General features: G+C 49.3%; 1 protein-coding gene, 1 non-coding gene and 1 pseudogene across 2 annotated transcripts; 2 read left to right on the forward strand and 1 right to left on the reverse strand.

Moving 5' to 3' along the window:
- Nucleotides 1–11420: 11420 nt before the first annotated feature.
- LOC134371343 (U6 spliceosomal RNA) lies at nt 11421–11526 on the reverse strand. The gene has a single exon (XR_010022777.1). It is a non-coding gene; the product is annotated as a U6 spliceosomal RNA (small nuclear RNA).
- Nucleotides 11527–12032: 506 nt separating this feature from the next.
- On the forward strand, nt 12033–15588 carry LOC134370658 (small ribosomal subunit protein eS12-like; annotated as a pseudogene).
- A 1300-nt stretch (nt 15589–16888) lies between these two features.
- On the forward strand, nt 16889–20346 carry LTC4S (leukotriene C4 synthase). Its single transcript, XM_063087689.1, has 6 exons — nt 16889–17024; nt 17613–17714; nt 19410–19509; nt 19618–19688; nt 19777–19858; nt 20135–20346. Exons 1-6 carry the CDS (start codon nt 16889–16891, stop codon nt 20274–20276), a joined length of 633 nt encoding a protein of 210 aa, XP_062943759.1. The 3' UTR covers nt 20277–20346.
- The last annotated feature ends 688 nt before the right edge of the window (nt 20347–21034 follow it).

Consider the following 21034-nt stretch of genomic DNA (forward strand, 5'->3'; position numbering starts at 1 on the left):
TGTGAGACCCCTGGGTCACTGTTACCACAATCAGATGGACTTTGGACTTCCCAGCCTCAGAAACTGTAAGCAATAAATTTTGTTTTTTTATAAATCACCCAGTTACAAGTATTTTGTTAAAAGCAACAGAAACAGGGGCCGGCCCGTGGCTCACTCGGGAGAGTGCGGTGCTGATAACACCAAGGCCCCGGGTTCGGATCCCATATATGGATGGCCGGTTCGCTCACTGGCTGAGCGTGGTGCTGACAACACCAAGTCAAGGGTTAAGATCCCCTTACCAGTCATCTTTTAAAAAAAAAAAAAAAAAGCAACAGAAACAGACTAATACAGTCGACTAGGGGAGTGCTGGGCCTGCCCGAGAGGAAAGGGATGACTGAGGGAGCAGCAGGACGTTGCCAGTGTGGACAGGGGCAGGAGCCAGGAGTGTGCACGGGACCAGGGGTTCTGGATCTGGGGCGGGGAGCACTCTGCTGTCACACAGGACTTACCATCCTGGCAGAGCCCACAGGAAATTGTGCTGATATGCCGCTAGCTTGGTTCTTGGAAGCTCTGAGGGAGCCACGGCCCACCTAACGGGAGTAGCAGTGCAGGAGCAGTGGTGGCAAGCAGTGGAGGAAGGGACCCACGTGCTCAGAGAGGCAGGCATGCTAGACCAAACACACTCTGTGCTGGGCCTCCAAACCCACCAGCCAAATATGTTCTACAGGAGGATCCAGAGGACATTCCACTTATCAAAAAGATAAGGCATGCGCTGGGTAGGGACATTGGCATCACTTAGAAGCTAGGTGGCCATTCCTCCTAGGAAGACTATAGTAGAAGCCGTTGTCACAGAACTGGGCTCCCGACAGCAATGGGGACGATAGGATCCCAAAGGAATCAGGAGGCAGTACGGACCTTCCAGGAGCCAGGTGGGGCAATTAGCATAATGAGTGGCCAAGCTGAAGGGGTAGCCAGCAGGACCTGACTGCCAGAGAGCTAGGAAGATGTGAATGGATCGTGGCATAGCCAGGGTCAACAGTGGACAGCTAACAAGGGGTTGGCTTCGTTTATACAACCAGAAGGAATCAGCAATGACTCATCAGGAGGCTGAGGAGCGCTGCCCCAAAGAAAAGTCACAAAACTTTGCCCAGTTTTCTGTCTTGAGGCCATTGTCAGACCCAAACCCCTCGACCAAATGAGAGGTCGGGTCCATGAGGGAGGCCTCACCAACAGCACTGCGAGGTGTGTGGTCGTGAGCACTGTGGGCAGGAGCGACTCCCAGTGCTTCCCCAGAGGGGCCTACAGCCGTTTATTCAAAGAACCACACTGAAGAAGAGGAAAGCCTAGACATTGTTTAAGGTTCTTAGATACAATGTCTGTGTTGACATTGATGCCTAGAGATGGCAAGCCTCATTGTGGCTCCCTAGTTAGGATGGGGGAGGAAGGAGACATATAATAAATGGAATCTTGGCCCAGGTCCAGCTCACAGTGGGACCACTATGTCCATGGCCCCACCTGGTCATTTCCATGGCCCTGATGCATAATCAGGACACTTGATAGTTGGTAGAACCCTCACATTGGGTCATTGGCCTGGGAGGCAAGAGCTGTCACAGTGGGAAATGCCGAGTGGAAGACTCTGAAACTGTCCCTCCCAGCCAAGAGAGTAGCCAACAAGGAGCGCTGCTCCCTGGGGAGCAGGGGTGCTGGTCTCCCTCGTATATGCCCATTCAATTCACCTGTCTGGCCCCAACAAAAAGCAGATATTCCCTGACAGCTGACAGTGGACTTCTGCAAACTCATCCAAGTCAAGTCCCAGTTGCTGCTGCAGTGGATATCAGCTGGCCTCTGTCATTGGCCACCCAAGTGCTGGCATAATGGGCGTATAAATGGTAAACTATGGTGGCAGGGGAGGGAGCTCTGCAGGATCCCAACAGTGTGCCTCTGACTCATGAAACAGATCCAGCTCTGTCACCCAAGGGACCAACCTGCCAATGAGAGACCAGTGCTGAGCCTTTGCATCAGCCCATCCCCCACCTGGTACAAATTGAGTCTCTTCCACATAGGAAGGGACAGCAATTCATCGGGGGGTTTTTTGGGGTTTTTTTTAGCTTTTTTCATTTTGAAATAATTTCAGACTTACAAAAAAGTTGTGAAAATTGTACAAAGCCCTTATGATGCTGGGCTGGCTATTTAGCTTAGTGTGGTGTTGATAACACCAGGGCAAGGGTTCAGATCCCCATTCCAGCCAGCCACCCACCAAAAAAAAACAGGACCAAAAATAAAAACATGATGCTAAGTTGTGTCAGACACAAAAGACTACGTACTATATGTTGCATTTATATGAAATGTCCAGAAAATGCAAATCTATAGAGACAGAAAACACGTCAGTGGTGGGCTGGGGCTGGGAGTATAAAGGATGTTATTTGGGTGACAAAAAAGTTTAAAAACTGACTTGTGGTGTTTGCACAACTCAGTAAATTTACTAACAATCATTGAATTGTGCACTTAAAATGGGCAATTTTATGGTGTATAAATTGTACCTCAATAAAGTTGCTTAAAAAATAGTTCAAAGGGCCGACCCCGTGGTGCACTCGGGAGAGTGCGGCGCTGGGAGCACAGTAGCGCTCCTGCCGCGGGTTCGGATCCTATATAGGGATGACCGGTGCACTCACTGGCTGAGCACAGTGCGGCCGGTCACAAAAAAAGACAAAAAAAAATAGTTCAAAGAATGTATACCTTTCACCCAACTTCCTCAAATGTTAACATCTTCTATAAATAATAGTACAGTTACTGTTTTGGGTATTTCTGGAAACTGACCAGTGTGAGGATCTGAACTCTCAGTACAATTATTTAAATGAGGAAATTCACATTGACATAAGACAATTAACTAATCTACAGATCTTATTCACATTTCAACAAGTGTCCCATAATGCCCTTTTTCTGGTCAAGGATCCCACCCAGGTTCCCATATTGCATTTTAGTTTTCCTCAGGAGCCTCTTTAGTCTCCTCCAGTTTGTGACAGTTGTTCCCCAGTCTTTGTCATTTATACTTTTGGCACCAGTGATTCATACCTTCTGGAATAGACACATAGTGTCTATAGTGTGGATTTGCCTGTCTTGCTGTAGGCCTTGGCTACCATCTGAGGATTTCCAGGGTGTTTGACCTACCAATACAGAACATGTCTTACATCAACTCAGGCCAACAGACCACTCTGCAGTTGCATAGCTGTGGGCACATGGTGGTGGTATGCACTGGTGCTGTCCCGATCTGTACCCCCAGAAGCTGCCACCCTGAAGAGCAACGGAAAGACTGTTTGAAAGTACAGCTCAGGGGCCAGTGTAGTGATAAGATCTCATGAGTATAGGGTGCCATCCTCTAGAAAGTGGTATGCACCCCAAATCAATGACCAGGACACGGTGCTCCATCTCTAGTAGGCAGAAGAATTGGGTGAGGAACACGGGAATGGATGTGCAGAAGTGGCCTTGCTGGCCGTCACTTCAAAGACCTACTTGGGGGCTTGTCCTTCTCAGCCCTGCAACTTCAGGCTCTGTGGGTCCAGAGGTCCTGAGTCTCAGAGGGAGAACGCTTCCACCAGGGGACACGGCAAGAGTCCCATTAAACTTTAAGTGACAGCAGCTGCTGCCTGGTCCCTTTGGGCTCCTCGTGCCAAGAGACCAGTAGGTAGGGAAGGGAGCCACCCTCCTGGCAGGAGTAGTGGACCCTGAGCATCGGGGGGAGAGGGGCGAGGTTCCACAGTGGGGAGGGAAGAATGTGTAGGGAGGCAAAACTCATCCATCTTAGGGTCCCAGCGGAGCTCAAGAATTAAATTGACATAGACAAATTAATAGGAGAAACACATACGAATTTATTTAATACAAGTTTTATGTGGCACGGGAGCCCTACGGAAATGAAGACCCCAAGAAGCAGTTAGAGTCAATCACTTATATCCTGTATTGGATATAATTGGATATAGTGAATTATGAAATGTGATAAAACAAAAGGGCTTAGGCTATGGCAGTTACTTGGGTAGAGAAGTGACTAGATAGATGAGGGTTAGTTTAACAAGCTTTGTTTGTACAGATTTCCCCAAGCTTTAACTTCACTTCCCATCCTTGGTGATTAGAATGTTACTTTCCTTTTGCAGTAGGGAGGATCTCTTTCATGTGGGAATTTCATCTCCTGCTTTTAAGAAACAGAATAAAGGTCAGAGTGATCTTCTTGAACCTGCTGCTTTTTAAAGCACCTTTAATTCAAAATAGTTGATATGCCAGAGCAGCACATGATGGGTCTTCAAAAAGTTCATGGAGAATTGGTATTATCTTTTAATTCCATTTTTCCACAACCCCCCCCCCCACTATTCTCTCCTCTGTCCCACACTCTCTCTCCACGAACTTTTTGAAGTACCCTCATATTTTGGGGTGGCTATTCTTAACTCCCTCACATGCATCTGGCACCCAGGGGATCCACTGGGGTACCCATTGGTACCCCCTTGCTCAATTTTGGTGCTAAATTGATAAGTACAGCCACCATGTATTGACAAGGCCCAGTGACCAGCGCTCAGACCCTCAGATACAAGGTCTGTGTGGCTCCTACAGGCAATTAGAAGTACTGGCTGAGGGTAAAGGCAATCTAGACTGTGGAATAGAGGAGGGAGATGAAGCCTGAGGCCTGAGCTGTGGCCCCTGGAGCTGTAGTTTACCCCACTAATGTTCTTCTTTCAAGTTTCCCCAGGAAAATAGACTAATCGGATTCGTGAGGAGCTGCTCCCAGATGGAATGAACTTACCTTATGAAACAGGTGAATCCACGTGGAGCAAGGGCTGGATAATAAGAGGTGCTGTGTTGGGCCACCTGGTCCGGCTTCAGGATGCGGGTCCTGCCCAGAGCGCTGCCAGCTCAGAATGGCCTTGGGAATGACCTTGGCTAAGGGGGCTGTCTTGCCTAAGTTTACCACCCCTGCCCAGGACAGCCCATGTTCAATGACCGCTCCATGAAGGGGTACAAAGGCCAAACTGCCTCAATTTGGGACAATTCTGAAGCCCATCCCAGCTCCAGGGATCCCTGTAGGGTGGGCAGAATCTCTGTTGCAACTCCCTGGCAGCTCAGTTCCTCCCCGGGCTGGTCTGGCTTCCCTCAACAATCTTACAGGTGTTGTTCCCATACCCAATGCCCAATAAACCTCCTGCACACAAATTCCCATTTGAGTCTGTTGATGAACTCGCAGTACAAAAATTTTCTTTTTCTTTTTGGTGGCTGGCTGGACAGGGATCCCTTGACCTTTCCTTTGGTCTTATAACACCACATTCTTTTTTTTTTTTTTTTTTTTTTTGTCGTTTTTGTGACCGGCACTCAGTGAGTGCACCGGTCATTCCCATATAGGATCCGAACCCGCAGCGGGAGCGTCGCCGCGCTCCCAGCACCGCACGCTACCAAGTGCGCCACGGGCTCGGCCCTAACACCACATTCTAACCAACCTGAGCTGACTTGCTGGTCCTCAATACAAATTTAAAGTTTTGTGTTTAAGTATGTTTTTGTTGAGGACATGCAGGTTTATCAGTATTTCGAAGGCTTTTGTGGCCCCAAATAAGTCCATTACAAGTCTACCCCCTTCAGCTTCTAGAAGAGCCTCAGGAATAAGAACCACTCTTTCCTACCACTGTGGCCTCTGGGCATGGGCTTTTGGAAAATGAACATATTCCGTGTTGGATTTTTTCCCTCTAACTGATATTAAACTCTTAAATCTGCCAGGTAGAGAATTTCAGTAAATGTCACCAAAAAGTCTTATTGGCTATGATGCTTAAATTAGTATATATATATAATATTATTTAATAAAGAATTGTGGGGGAGTTAGGGAGAAATTGGTGAAGGGCCACAAAAAATGTTTACATTGTATAACAATAAAACAAAGCAAAACTAAACTAAACAAAAAAATTTTAGGGGCTGGTTATTTCAGTGGTTAGAGTGTGGTGCTAATAATACCAAGGTCCAGTGTTCAAGCTCTGTACCCTCCAGCCTCCAAATACAAACAAACAACCCCCCCAAAAAAATTATAGTAGCTGGGTTTAGTTTTTAATCAAGTGAATGTATTAACTATTCAGAAAATTAACTTTTATGAAATCATTATGTTAAAAAAAAACGCAGCACCACCTTGTGACCTCAAGGCCAAGGCTTCAGATCCCCATACTGACCAGACACCAAAAAGTTTTTAAAGTAAAAATTTAAAAAAAAATTTTAAATGCCACCTAAATATTCACTGAAGCTGTTACTGGACTATGGGTGTCCTTTTCTGCACAAAGACCAGGGTAGGAGGAAGAGGCTGTCTTACTTGCAAGTAAGGAGAACACTGGAGATTGCTCCTGAAGCGGTGTCTCCCTGAACAAGGGAAAGGGGTTATCTCATATAGCCAAAGTTCCCACCTAACTTCCCACCCAAGGTCTCATTGAGGTCCTGTCATGTAAAGAAAGATACAAGCTTATTCAATTTGGATTGGTTGACTGTGGGACATAGTTCATTAGTTAGTTCTGAAGACAAATTTGCATTTGAACCTGCAAAAGAATGTGACCTTTGGGCAACAGTGGGACTTCAGGAAATTGTCACAAGGGCTAAACCTGGAGTCCTCAGCTAGTACAGGTTACAGACATGGTAAGCTGAGATGCCTAGTGTAGTTGACCCATGATGTAAAACAGGGACAGGGAAGTTGTGGAAGTTCCAGCTTCTCATTGGTTAGGGAAGTGAATTCATCTCTGGGGCCCATATTTCAGTTTCAGCTGTATATTTGAGGACAGTCTAGTGTTTCATGGTTCATGACTTCCTGTTGCTTCCTGCAGCAACAGAAACACAAAACAAAAGGCTATGATTGGTTCACTTCCTGTTTTGAACTTTTTAGCGGTGGCGAGTGCCTAGGCATTTAGGAGACCCTGGACCCTAGGGGGTCCAGTAGTTACAAAATACTGGAATCACCTAAATGCCCATACAGCAGAATCATTGAGTAAACTATGATACATCCCACAATGGGGTACTCTGCAGTTGTGAGAAAGAATGAGGAAAATCTCTATGAACTGGTATGGCGTGATGTCCAGGATATTTTGTTAGGCAAAGAAAGCGAAGTGCAGAAGTACTTTACACTACCTTCTGGGTAAGAAAGAAGGGGAAATAGGAAAAGTTACATGTGTCTGTTCATTTGTGCAAAAAGGCACACAAGTAAGGTATGAAGAGATTAGTTACTAGAGGAGCAGGTGGAAATGGAACATAGGACAGAATAAACGGATAGGGGCAGAGCCACGTCTTTGAGCAGGCCCTTGGAACGATGTTAATGTTTACATTCTCAAAACAAGAAAATAAATAAAATCAACAAAGATGAGAGGGAGGACCACTAAAATTGAATATAAACAGAAACAAACGAACGAAATAGTATTTAAAATGAATAACATGCAGACTAACAATTCCAGAGGCAGGGGTCAGCCGTTCTGAGTCTCTTGTCTGCTCAGAAGAGTAAATAACCTAGTGGGCAGCAGGAGCCAGAATTTTCACTGTTGGAGAAAGGAGGAAGGACAGAATGAATGCTGCAGTTTCAATTACGAAAAGCATGTAAGAAGGTTGGTCAACCTCGTCTGTGTCTGCTCACTGGCTTTTATCAAAGTTAGGGCTGTACCCTCCCACAGAGACTGGGAGACAGAGGCCCTATCCTTCCTGATGATCACATTCAAAGGAATGGCTTTCAGGTCCTTAGATATTCCTGGGGTGTTGGAGATACATATTTATTTCAAAGGCTTTACAATGATAAGATTTTTAAAATAAATGCTCTAAGAAAGGAAGGTCGGGGCTTATCTTCAGGTGTTGGCTGGAACAGATGGTAGATTGTTTTGTCAGCCTCGAGCTTTTCCAGACAGTAACTCAAGTGGGGCTGGGTCAGCCCAGGGACAAGGCCTTAAGCTGCTAGGAGCCATGCCAAAATTTGGTCGGATCTCTTAGTGCAGGGATTCGGACATGGTGGTTCCCTGTGAAAGGTTTTCGCAGTTCTCATTTTACAGTAGAGAAGCCAGCAGGCACAATCTTAACATCACAGTTAGCAATATCATCAGCTGTGGGACAGATTCACATCTTGTGCTTCCCGACATAATGCACCGAGAACACAGGGTCACTCCTCTCATATTCTTGCCAAAAGTGCACACATCGATTATAATTGTGCAGAAATCTCAGACAACCCAAATTGGTGGACTTCTGCAAAATAAACCGACCTGTTCTCATGAAAGACATGAAAGATCTCTGAACACATGAACTTTTGAAGCATTGAAACAATTGATAATATCTGATTAAGGTCTATTGATTAGATAATAGTATTGTCTTAATGCTAATTTGCTGAGTTTCATAATTGTACTGTAGCTATAGGAGTATAAGAGAATGTCCTCACTTTCAGGAAATACACACCAAAGTATTTATGAGTAAAAGTCATTTTGTGTGTGAATTACCCCCAAATGGTTCAGAAAAATGTATGTGTGTGTGAGTGTGTGTGTGTGATAGGAACCTGGGTGAAGGGTATACTGCAATTCTTTGTACGGCTTTTGCAAACTTTAAGTCTGAAATTACATTAAAAAAAGGTTTTGGGAAAAAATGCAACCCCAACCTGACACCATAAGCGGATGTATTCCGAGTGGATTATAGACGTAAATGGGAAAGGCAAGAGTTATTAAGCCTTAAAAAGATAATATAGGAGAATATCTTGATGACCTCAGAGTTGGAAAGACTTTCTAAGACAAGATGCACCAAGAACTAACCATAAGGTAACATACTGATTAACTTGTTACAGTCAGTTGAAGACCTTCAGTGCATCAAAAGACACCATAAGGAGCCTGAAAATACAAGCTTTTGGCCAAAGGGAGCTCCTCCCCTGTGGGCTGGTTTTGGCCAGTGTCAGGGAGAGGTGCCTGCACCACAGTGGTGGGTGACATGGGAACTTACTTGTGCCCTGAGACCCTGCTGGAGCCCAGCTGGAGCACCACTTCCATCATGCATCCTATTTGATGGCTCTGTGCCCATCCCACTGCGTGACTACTTAGCTCTGAAAGAACCGACTCATGTGGTCGTCTGCTCTGGCCACATAACCACACGGTGCCCCAATGTCCCAAGGTCGAGTTTTGTCTTATTTTGTTTTTGGCATGATGTACATTCCCTGCTAGGAACGTACAGCCTCGCTCTGGGACCCTAAGGGTATGCATGCCAACTCTCTTACTGGGCTTTTGCACCACATGGCTCTTATCTACACAGATATTTCTAGCACCAGGGATCTGCTGGATCTTGTGGATCAATCAGGAGGGTTGCTTGCCTTGCAGCCCCGCCCTTCTGCAAAGCCCTTACTTGCTCTGGCCCGACCCACAGCTGGCAGCCTTCTGTGTCACTTGATCAATGGGTCACAGCAGGACTCCCAAGTATGAAATATACTACATCCAAAATCCCAAGAGGCCCACCCACTCTTGTGTTCCTTTTTTAGGGGTAGGAGGTCAAAAGTGCAATGACTCGTGTTTATTTTTGAGCGGATGCCACCGCCTAATGAACCTCACTGCGGGGCAAAGCCTCTGACCCTGACTGTTTGCAAGGTTTGCCCCCACCCTCTGGAGTCTTTCCAAGGCTTCCAATATACTTGGTATTTCTTGCCCATCAGGCCAATTAACATGACATCATCAGTATAGTGGCCCAATGTGATGTTGTGGGATGTCCAGAGAGTCTAGTATCCTCTGAACTGGGATAAATTCAAATAGACCTGGGGCAGGACTGTAGATATGTAATGCTGTCCATCCCATGTGAAGATGAGAGCTTCTAATCCCCTTTTCAGATGAGAATGGAAAGGAACATATTCAATGGCTGCACAACATGGGCCGAGCCCGTGGCGCACTCGGTAGAGTGCTGCGCTGGCAGCGCGGCGACGCTCCCGCTGCGGGTTCGGATCCTATATAGGACTGACCGGTGCACTCACTGGCTGAGTGCCGGTCACGAAAACGACAAAAAAAAAAAAAAAAAAAAATGGCTGCACAACATACACTCAGACCTGTGTCAATCTACTTGGGCAACTATACCACGTCCTGACAGCAGCTGCAATTATGGCTCCTACTTGGTTGAGATTGCAGTAGTCCACTGCCACCTGCTAGGACCTCTCTGCCTGTGTCTGGGGCCCCTGAGACTACCGCCCACAGTGCGATGATTCGCTGGGAGGACTCCCAGGACTCAGCAGTATTCACAGCTATGATTTATTATGATGAAAGGATACAGAGAAAAATCAGCAAAGGGAAAAATGTGCATGGGGTGAAGTATGAGGGAAGCCAGGCTCAAGCTTCCAAGAGCCCCTTCCTTGTGGAGTCACATAGGATGTGCGTAATCCCTAGCAATGAGTTGTGACAACACGGGTGAAATGTTGCCAACCAGGAAAGGTCATGAGACTCAGCACCCAGGGTTTTTATTGGGGGCCAGTCAAGCAAACACTCTCCATCTGGCATGAACCAAAATTCCAGACTCCCCAAAGGAAAGCAGATGCTCAACATAAACCATATTGTTTACCCAAACAGTTTAGGCTTAGTGAGCCATTCTTACCAGTTAATGATGAGAACCTTCCTGAAATCTTAGTTCCCAATGACAGCTGAGGGCCAACCTTGCAAGCAAGCCTTTCCAAGGTTAGTTGCCTCAGCCTTTTGTGTCAACTCTTTTTTGCATACTGTGGGCTGCCAAGCATGACCATTTTAGTGAGACATCCAGGAACCAAGGAAATGACAACAGCAGTCTTTTAAAGAGGGAGCTGGGCTGGAAGCCTACTGGGGAGGCCTGGAACACACCTGGATTTGCTGCCTGACCCCGTGTCCCCCTGCACTAGTGGGGGGCCATAATGGTGCTTTGGGTCTCTAAATGTCATGGTTAACTCAGTCTACGTGTTCAACAATCCTCAAGGGTCTGGGTAGTCCCCATTACCTGATGCACACTGTTTACAGAGGCAAAAGGGAATGCACTGGTGAGGGGGCACGAGGAGTGTTCAAATCCCCTAGTGGCCATGTCTGGGATCGATGATGGAGATGCCATTACACAAGTGGGTTCTGTGTGACAATGACACACAATGTCGATGACAAGAATGAGAAATAATAGAGGCGAAGTGGCAGCAGTTAACTGTCAGAAGCCAGGGGTCAATGACCACCTTGATGGTCACCAAGATTAGAGTGGCGGGTTACAGTGATGACTCACAGCAAGTGTGGTATTCCTAGGACAGGAGAGATGGGCAGCCAACAGGGGCACATGGCTGAACAGATATAACCAGAAGAGATTAATCAGGAATGGATAAGCAGAAAGCCAGCTTAGTTCCCCAGGGAAAATTCATAGCCCCTTACCCAGTTTCCAGACCACATCAGCTCTAGGACAAGTGTTTTTCCCTCATCCCGCCCTAAAAGGATGTACATCGTTTACTCAGGTAACTTTTCTTGCTATCAAGTTTTGAGTTTTTTTTTTTCAGGGGCCATGCTAATCTTCTCTGGGTTTTTCCAATTTTAGTATCTGTGCAGCCAAAGCAAGCACTCGAGAGTTCTTTATATATTCTGGATACAAATCTTTTATCAGATATATGATTTTCAAATATTTTCTCCAAGTCTATGGGTTATCTTTTCATTTTCTTAACAGCATCATTGGAGAAGCAAAAGTTTTAAATTTTAATGAAGTCCAATTTGTTTTTTCTTTTGCAGATCGCTTGTGTCATAAGAAATCTTTGCCTAACCCAAGGGAACAAAAACTTTCTCCTGTGTTTTCTTCTAAAAGTTTTATCATTTTAGGTTTTGCATTTAGGTCTATGATCCATTTGAAGGTAATTTTTGTATATGTGAGAGGTATGGATTCCAGTTTTCTCTTTGCATATGGATGTCCAATTATCCCAGTACCACTTGTTCAAAAGGTTCTCCTTTCTCCACCACAGGGTCTTTAACCTTTGTAAAAAATAATTGTCTAGCTCTTTCCCCACTGCCGCTGAATTGTGTGGAGGTCAAGGCTCAGGTGTGTTCAAACTTTGGCTTCACCTGTAACCGACAGCTATGGCCAAGGCAGGCATTGCCGCTGGAGGCAAAATAGACGTTAACACTGCTTACAAAAGGTGCTGAGACCGCCTCCCTCTGTGACAGCATAGCACGTGGAATTTGTCAAGCTACGAAGCCTTAGACACGAAGCCCATATCTGGGGCCTTGCATCCACTGTGATGAGCCTATGTATGTCAAGCTAGTGGAGGCTCTTTGTTTTGAACACCAGGTCAGCCTAATTAAGGACAACAAGAAACTAGGGGAACGTGTAGGCCTCTGTAAAACTGACAGAGAAGGAAAACTCTATGAAGCGGTTGGTGTAGTAATTAAGGACTATGGCAAAGAATCTCAGGCCAAGGAGGTCATTGAAGAGTACTTTCTTTATTTTGGCACCTGGACAGTATGGGGATCTGAACCCCTGACCTTGGTGTTATAAGGCTGTGCTCTAACCAGCTGAGCAACTGGCCAGCCCTGGAGAGTACTTCAAATGCAGTGAAGTGAGCAAATAAAAAATGTGGCTCATGAAAAAAATTAATTGTCCATATATGTGTGTTTGCTTCTGGACTCTCTATCTGTATGCTACTATAATAATAGATACATGTCATTAAAAATTCGTCCAAACCCATAGAATGCACAACACCGAGAGTGACCCCCTAAATGTAAACTATGGGCTTTCGGTAGTGATGATATGTCAACATAGTTTCCTCCATTGTAACAAACGTAGCACTCTGGTGAGGACACTGACAGTGGGGGAGGCTGTGCACGTGTGGGAGCAAGAGGCATATGGGAATTCTGTACTTTCTGCTATATTTCGCTGTGAACCTAAAACAGCTCTAAAAAGAAAGTCTGTTTAAAAAGGGGAAAAACCCCAAAACATTATCAAATGTGTAAAACAAAGAACAACAACAAAAACTACACTAATCATACAGTGTGACATGGCATACAGACAGACAAATAGGTCAGTGGAATGGAATCTAAAGTTCGGAAATAAACCCTCACACTGGTGGTAAGTTGATTTTTGACAAGGTTGCCAAGACCATTCATTGGGGAAAAATAGTGCCTTTGACAAATGGTACTGCAGTAAATGGATACTCACATGCAAAATAATGAAATTTGAATTTGAACCTCCTATCTCACACCATATACAAAAATTTAACTCAAATGGATCAAAGTCCTCATGTAACAGTGAAAAAAAAAAAAAGCACTTAGAAGAAAACACAGGTGTAAATCTTCATGATCTTGAATTAGGCAATCCATGGTTTCTCAGACATGGCACCAAAAGCACAAGCAACCGAAAGACAGATACATTGGACACCATCAAAATTTAAAAATTTGTATTTCAAAATATACCATCAAGAAAGTGAAAAGATAATGTTTACAACATGAAAAGTGTTTTGCAAAATTAATTATGATGATGGTTGCACTCCTCTGCAAACATACTAAAAATCATTGAATTGGGTGAATAGTATGGTATGTAAACTATATCTCAATACATCTGTTAAAAAGAAAAAAATGTGCTTGAGTCTGGGGGTGCATTTTGTCCCAGGAGTGCATAGGGACCCCAGGTGCCTGAACAGCATCAGGTGGAGGAGGGACAAGGTCAGAGCTGTGAATTGCCAGATGACTCTGCAGGGTGGAGCATGGGCTGGGGGCAGGATGTGTTAAAACATCAAGAGCAAGACCCTCCACGATATATAGGTGTTTATTTCTTTGTGGAGGAAGCTGAGAGTTGTAATAAGATGTGGCGAGATCACGCTCCTTCTGATGTGAAGCACTGAGAAGTGCACAACATCACTTCTGTGACGTTCTTGCCAAAAAGAATAACCCTGTCTAATCATGTGTAAACATCAGGCAAAACCAAATTGAAGGTCATTCTACAAAATAACTGACTGGTGTTTTCCAATGGTGTCAAGATCATGAAACATAAAGACAGACTGAGGAACTGTGGAATTGTCCCAGATTGGAGGAGATTAAGGACACATGTCAACTAAATGCAATGTGGGATCCTGTACCAGAAAAATGACATTATGGGACAATTATTGAAATTTGAGAAAGATCTGTAGAGTGGGTAGGTGGAAATGAAAAAGTATTTTGTAGTAGTCTGTTAATTATATTGTGATGGCAATTGTTTATTATAACTTTAGAAATTTCATCAGTATAAAAATAAACTTATTAAATTTTTTAAAAAGGGTCTGTAGATTAGTTAATAATTTGATATCAATCTGATTTCCTTATTCCAGTAATTATACTTTTGTTTTATAAGATGTTCACATTTGGGGCCGGCCCGTGGCTCACTGGTTCGGATCCCATATACAGATGGCCGGTTCGCTCACTGGCTGAGTGTGGTGCTGACAACACCAAGTCAAGGGTTAAGATCCCCTTACCGGTCATCTTTAAAAAAAAAAAAAAAAAAAGATGTTCACATTTGAGGAAGTTGAGTGAAAGATACACAAGCATTCTTTGTATTATTATTATTTTATTTTTTTCTTTTTATGGCGGCTGGCTGGTACAGGGATTCAAGCCCTTGACCTTGGTGTTACAACACTGAGCTCTAACCAACTGAGCTAACCAGCCCTCTTTGTACTATTTTTTAAAACACCTTTATTGAGGCATAATTTAAATATCATGCAATTGCCCATTTTAACGTATAACTCAATGATTTTTTAGTAAATTTACCAAGTTGTGCAAACACCACCACAAGCCAGTTTTAGAACATTTTCATCACCCCAATAAGATCCCGCATGCTCCCAGCCCAGCCCACCGCTGACCTGTTTTCTGTCTCTATAGATTTGCCTTTTCTGACCATTTTGTGTAAATGGAATCATACAATATATGGTCTTTATTTGTCTGGCACAACTTTGCATGTTCTTGAGATCTTTGTACTATTTGAATGGGACAGTTGGTGAAACTTGAATAAAATCTGTAAAAATAGCTTGATAGTATTCTACCAATGTTAATTTCTTGGTTTACAACACTGAATTCTAGTTATACAAGATTTTAACATTAGAAGAAGCTGGGTGAAGGGTATATGGGGACTGTGTACTATTTTTGCAAATTTTTTATGTCTAAAATAATATCAAAATAAACTTTTTTTTTTAAGCTCAGGGCCTGAGTTGTGCACTGCCTATGATGGTCTACTGTACGGAAATTCTGATTTCTTTCCTGCCAAATAGTTCTGAGGGACCTTCTTCCTCCCAGAGGTCCTTGGTGAGCTGAAGGTTCCTCAAGGTCTTGAGGGGCTGTAGTCACAGAGGGCATGTCCCACAGGGGCTCAGGGAGGAGCTTTCACTTCCCTGTTATGTTTGTGCCTCCACGGCTAAATAGGAGGATGGAGGGTGGTGGGTGGGCCGTGCCTGGTGGGCCTTGGGCGGGCCTGTCAGCCTGAGGCAGGACCCAGCCCAGCAGTGCCATGAGAGGCTGGCAAGCTCAGAGGGAGAGAGATGGGACTCAAAGGACCTGGGGAGGGCTCTGGGGGCTGAGACCCAGGTCCCTGCCCTGTACATCTGCCCAGGGCCTTCCACAGAAGCTGCTGATGTCAGACCCCAGCTTCCTGTTGCCAGGGCCGAGGGGATGAACCCAGATGGGAGGACACCCAGGCCTCAGAGGAAACAAGAGCTTGGCAGAGAAGAGGGCCAAGCTTGTGAAAAGGCACAAGGACACACATGCAGGCCTGAGCTGAGCCTTGACACATTCACAAGCACAGAGACATGGCCGGCATCGCTCTCTGGCACTCTGTCCCCATGTGTCCTGGCTTCCATCAGTCATTTCTCCACCATGAGCATGGAGGAGACAACTACCTTGGTTTAAAGCAGAGGACAGGCATAGGGACCTGGCCTGCCCTTGAGGAGCTCTCAGAGTCCCCAGCTGGGGAGCATCTGGTCTCCCTGGGGGCAATGATGAGCAAAAGGCACTGGACATTGACTAGGTGATGAGAGGAAGGAAGGGGACCTGGGACAGCCCAGCAGGCACGAAGCCCTCAGGCTGGCACCTGGGCTTGGGGGAAGCAAGGTGACCCCAACATGTGGAGACTCCCCAGGTATGACCAGCAGAGAGGGGCCAGGGCATGCTGGTGGCCCAGGTAGGACCTGGTGATGTGGCTGTCCCTCTGCCCCACTCCTTCCATGGCAGGGCCTGTGCTTGCTTGCCGCCTCTGCCCGCGTGTCTGTATCAATCTGGACTCTGCCACCACTGACTAAAAAACCCACCTCAAACCAGCTGAAGCCAAAAGGAGAAGTGGGGCCGGCCTGTGGCTCACTTGGGAGAGTGCGGTGCTGATAACACCAAGGCCACGGGTTTGGATCCCATATAGGGATGGCCAGTTAGCTCACTTGGGTGAGCGTGATGCTGACAACACCAAGTCAAGGGTTAAGATCCCCTTACCGGTCATCTTTAAAAACAAAAAAACCAAAAAACCAAAAAAACAAAAGGAGAAATGGCTGCCATACAAAACTGAAAAGGCCAAGTGACCCAGAAGAGTGTTCCAGGCAAGGTGGACCCCCAGGCCCCATGACATGAGTCCTCAGCTCAGCCCTGTGTTGGCTCCATCCTCAGAGTGGCCAGTGACCACCTGCAGCCCTCTATAGTCCCCCTCCCCACTCTGAGCTTCCTTTCACAAAGTTCTAAGGAAGTTTCCAGAAATGTGTCTCACTGTCTTAAGTCAGCCTTGGCTCACACAGTTGATTTTGGCTCGCATGTCCATCCCACAGGCCTGGGAGAAACAGGAATCAGCTCTGTCCAGACCACAGGACCAGAGTGTGGGCCGAGTTGGGGCTTCAGGAAGACAGGGAGGGGGGCCTGTTACCTTGAGCCAAGAGGAACTCTAGGCAGGCAGAAATGGCAGGTGACTACTCAGGGTCAGAGGTCCCAGGAGAATGATGGGCTCAGTCATCCCATGTGGGCTGACCGACCCTGCCAGCTGGAAGTCCTTGGGACAGATGCCCCCCACCATGGACCACCATGGCTCAACAGCAAGATGGCCCTTGTGTATGGAGCCCAGCGACTGTGTGGCTGGTGGGCATCAGGTTTCCTGGAAGGAGGAAGAACTTGGCTGGGCCAAGTGTGGCAGGGGGCACTTGCACTCCATTTTGAGGCCAAAGGGAGCTGGAAACGGCTTCAGCAGGGAAGGGTGCGGTCAGAGTTCTATGTTACTGAACAGCCCAGGCCAGCAGCAGGGAAACAGATAAGTATGTGTGTGTTTGGGTGGGCCAGGCAGTCAGGGCTGGGAGCCAGTGAGTCTGGAGCCTGGAACTTGACCTGGGATGAAAGGGCAGCTGGGACTGCTAAGTGTACAGGGCCTGAGAGACCCAGGGGCGAGGAGGCAGCTGGATACACCCAAGGCTGGAGTGGGCCTAGGTGAACAGCTTGGGCTCTGCCAGCACAGGGCTAGGCTCAGAAGGGGTAAGAACTGGGTGGAGTGGCCAGGATGTCCCCAGCTGGCTGCTTGCCCCTGCCCAGGCCCTGGTTTCCGCCTTCTCAGCCTGGCCAGCCTCTGGGCTCTGTGTGGTCACGGTCACCCCCCTCCACTGTGAAGGGGCGGGAGAGTTCTGAGGCCATTGTTCCTCTCCTGGGCTGGGCTCTGAACAGCAGACGGGGGCTAAGAGCTCTGCAGCCAGCCCTCCCACACACCATCCAAGCTGGGCACCGTGAAGGACGAGGTGGCTCTTCTGGCCACTGTCACCCTCCTGGGAGTCCTGCTGCAAGGTGGGCTGGCTCCTGTCTGGGAGGCGGGTGGGCTTCAGATCCCTGTACCCTGCCTTCTGCCCTCCAGGCCCCAGGGAAGTGCTGGCAGGACCAGGCCCAGGTAAAGGGGGGAGGAGGGGCCTCCAGCCCAGGCTCTGAGTGCCAAGGCCCAGCTGAGGGGCTCGCACTTTCTCAGAGTGGAGAGGAGGAAGCCCTGGAGGGGAGATGTGACTGAAGGGCACACAGTGGAAATCCTAGGCAGGGACCAAGAACGAAAGGGGTGCCTGACCAAGCGGGATAAGTGGAGGGATGGGAAAAGAACGCTTGCTGAGGCACAACTGAGGTAGGCGTGCCAGGTGCCTTGGGGTTGGGGGCTGGTAGTTCCTTGGCCAGCATAAAGAAGACTTGGAGGAGGGCAGTGGCTTTCAGGGATCCAGGTGGAGCATCCAGCTGTGTTGAGCTGTAAAGCCGGGGGGCAGGAGTGCCAGGACGAATGCCTTTCCAGTTGTCTCCTCTCTGGGTGTCCCAGTAAGAAGCTCCCATCTCCTGTCCCTACCTTCAAAGGACTCTCCATACTGGGACCGTGTGGTACTGGACAGGGTTGGAACCACTCCCCCAGCCCCCTGAAAGGTACCTGCTTGATGTCTTTCCCAGACTGGCCCTAGAGGACACATTCCTGCCCCAGATATTACTGCTGCTTGGAGACACCATTGTTCCACAATGTGTGGGCCAAGATAAGGCACAGCCTGGGGTAGGGCATTGAAGAGACTGAAGAGACAGGCAGGCTGACTTGATCTCCAGCTGCACCAGCACTGTGCTGGCATGGCTACCCCTTGGTACCAGTGCACTTGGGATGGGATATGTCTGCAGAGGGCCTGGCACCAAAGGCACCAGGGCCACAGCACTCGCAGGGAGTTGGAGACACTCAGCATTGGGGCTGCGTGTGTGGTTGGGGCCTGGCCTAAGGCCAAGAGGAAGGGCCCCTGCTCACAGTGAACACATAGGGCCAGCCCACCCTCTGCACCTGCCTACTGGAATAGAGGGTGGCAGAGCCCTGGGGTCCTGGGGTTAGGCTGGGAGAGTCCCAGCTGCTACCACCCGGGAGCAGGGGAGAGAGTATCTGTCAGATTTAGGCCTGGGTCCAGAACCCCTGAACATAGAAACCGAGGCAAGAGCCCATGTCATAGTTTGGAGGCACAGAGATCCAGGCTTGAATGACCCTTGCCTGAGGCAAGGTCAGGGGTCCCTCCTGGTGGGTTCTGCAGATGGGTGGGCAGAAACCGTTAGCCACAGGTTGTGTGCTTCCTTGCACCTCCAATGATGCAGCCAGATTTTCCCTCAGGCCCTGGTGGCACTTCCTAGGCCAGGCACCCAAAGCTGAGGTCCATGCCTAGAGATGAAGCTGGGCATTTGCCTGTGTTTTGCAAGTCAAATGATTCAGGAGCAGGTGTCCCCGTGGCTGCATCACCCTCCCATACACCCACAAGGTGGGAGAGGGCCTCTCTGCGCCCCAGACCCCATCCCTGCCCTCCGCATTCAATTTTGCGGACACAGGGCAGGACACGCGATGGGTCGGGCGACAGGTGCCCTCGAGAGGTCGTTAAGGGGGGTCGGAGAAGGGAAACTGCGGGGCCAGACTGGAGGCCCGCCCCCGCCCCCCCCCGACCGAGGCTGCGGTGCATCCGTACCTGATCCTCGCTCCCCGTCGGCCCCCAGCCTACTTCTCCCTGCAGGTGATCTCGGCGCGCAGGGCCTTCCGCGTGTCGCCACCGCTCACCACCGGCCCGCCCGAGTTCGAGCGCGTCTTCCGAGCCCAGTAAGGAACGGCGGGAGGACAAGAGCGGGGAGCGAGCGAGCCCCGGGCGGGGCGGGGTCCGGGGTGCAGCCCGGCCGGCGCCCTCATCCCATCGCGCCCCCACCGCAGGGTGAACTGCAGCGAGTACTTCCCGCTGTTCCTCGCCACGCTCTGGGTCGCCGGCATCTTCTTTCACGAAGGTCTGGGCGCGGGGCAGGGGCAGACGTACTGGAGCCCCCGGGTCCCCGCGCCAGCATGCTCACTCTGCCCCTCCGTCCCCTGTCGCAGGGGCGGCGGCCTTGTGCGGCCTGGTCTACCTGTTCGCGCGCCTCCGCTACTTCCAGGGCTACGCGCGCTCGGCGCAACTCAGGTGAGAACCGGGACGGGGCTCCCCGGGAGCGAAGTGGGGCCGGAGAAGGGTCGCTCGTGGGCGGGGTTCCGATGGCCCCAGCCCGAGCCGATGGCGGGCAGCTTGTTGGAGGAGGGTGCCTTTTGGGGAGCAGTTAGGCGGGACCCCGGCGGCGGCCGGTGCAGGACCTGGTGGAGGTCCTAGTAGGGCTGGTGGGCGGACCCAGCCCAGCGGTGGCGGCGGCCGAGGGCCGGGGGCCGGGGGCCGGCCGCCGCCTCCGCTGAGCGCCGCCTGCAGGCTGGCCCCGCTGTACGCGAGCGCGCGCGCGCTCTGGCTGCTGGTGGCGCTGGCGGCGCTCGGCCTGCTCGTCCACTTCCTCCCCGCCACGCTGCGCGCCGCGCTCCTCGCGGGACTCCCGAGGCTGCTGCGGAGGCCCTGAGACCAACGACACCAGGTCGGCGGAGCTGGGGCAGAAGAGCCGGAGCGTCCGAGAGCACGGGGGAGGGGTGCTCGCCTCCGCCTTCCTGTGTGATTAAAATTCCGGTGACCAGACCCCGGCTGCGTTCTCTGGGTCGGAGGGGGTCGCGCACTGCGGAGTTTGGAGGGGCCCACCGCGTGCCACTACAGTTGGAGGGGGGAGTCCCGGAGGCGGCGTGGGCGGGGCCGCAAAGCAAAGGGGCCTCCCCCGGGGGGGCTCGACCCGGTCTTCTCCCGCCCTACTCTCAGCCTCTGGGGCTACACCCCCAGGCCTGGCCCATGGGGCCGCCTCTGCCCGGAACGCCCTTTCTTGTGGGGGCTCACCCCGCGGCTCCTCCTCCCTGTGTTCATCCGTCCGCCTCCTCTCAGGCCTTCCCCTCCACTGACCCTCCGCCCCCGACCTTCACAATTGACACCAGAGCCTGTTAGTCTCTCCCCAGGTGAGGGCAGGGACCTTTCCTTTTTTTCAGCATTGGGTGCCCGTGTTTAAAACAGTACAGGTGTTCAGGGCGGCCCGGCAAAGGCCGGCAGAGCAGTGGGTACACAGAAGAATGCAGTCGTGATAGGCGCTCTCAAGTAAGCGTCCAGGTGCCTTGGGAGACTAGACACTGGGAAGAAAGCCTACCAGTAGACAAAGAATCCCCGAAGAAGACGTGACTTAGTGGAGCCTGCAGAGGAAAGGTGCTTTCCAAGCAAGAGCAACGGTCTTTGGGAGGGAGA

This window comes from Cynocephalus volans, chromosome 2, assembly GCF_027409185.1.
Source record: "Cynocephalus volans isolate mCynVol1 chromosome 2, mCynVol1.pri, whole genome shotgun sequence".
NCBI lineage: Eukaryota > Metazoa > Chordata > Mammalia > Dermoptera > Cynocephalidae > Cynocephalus > Cynocephalus volans.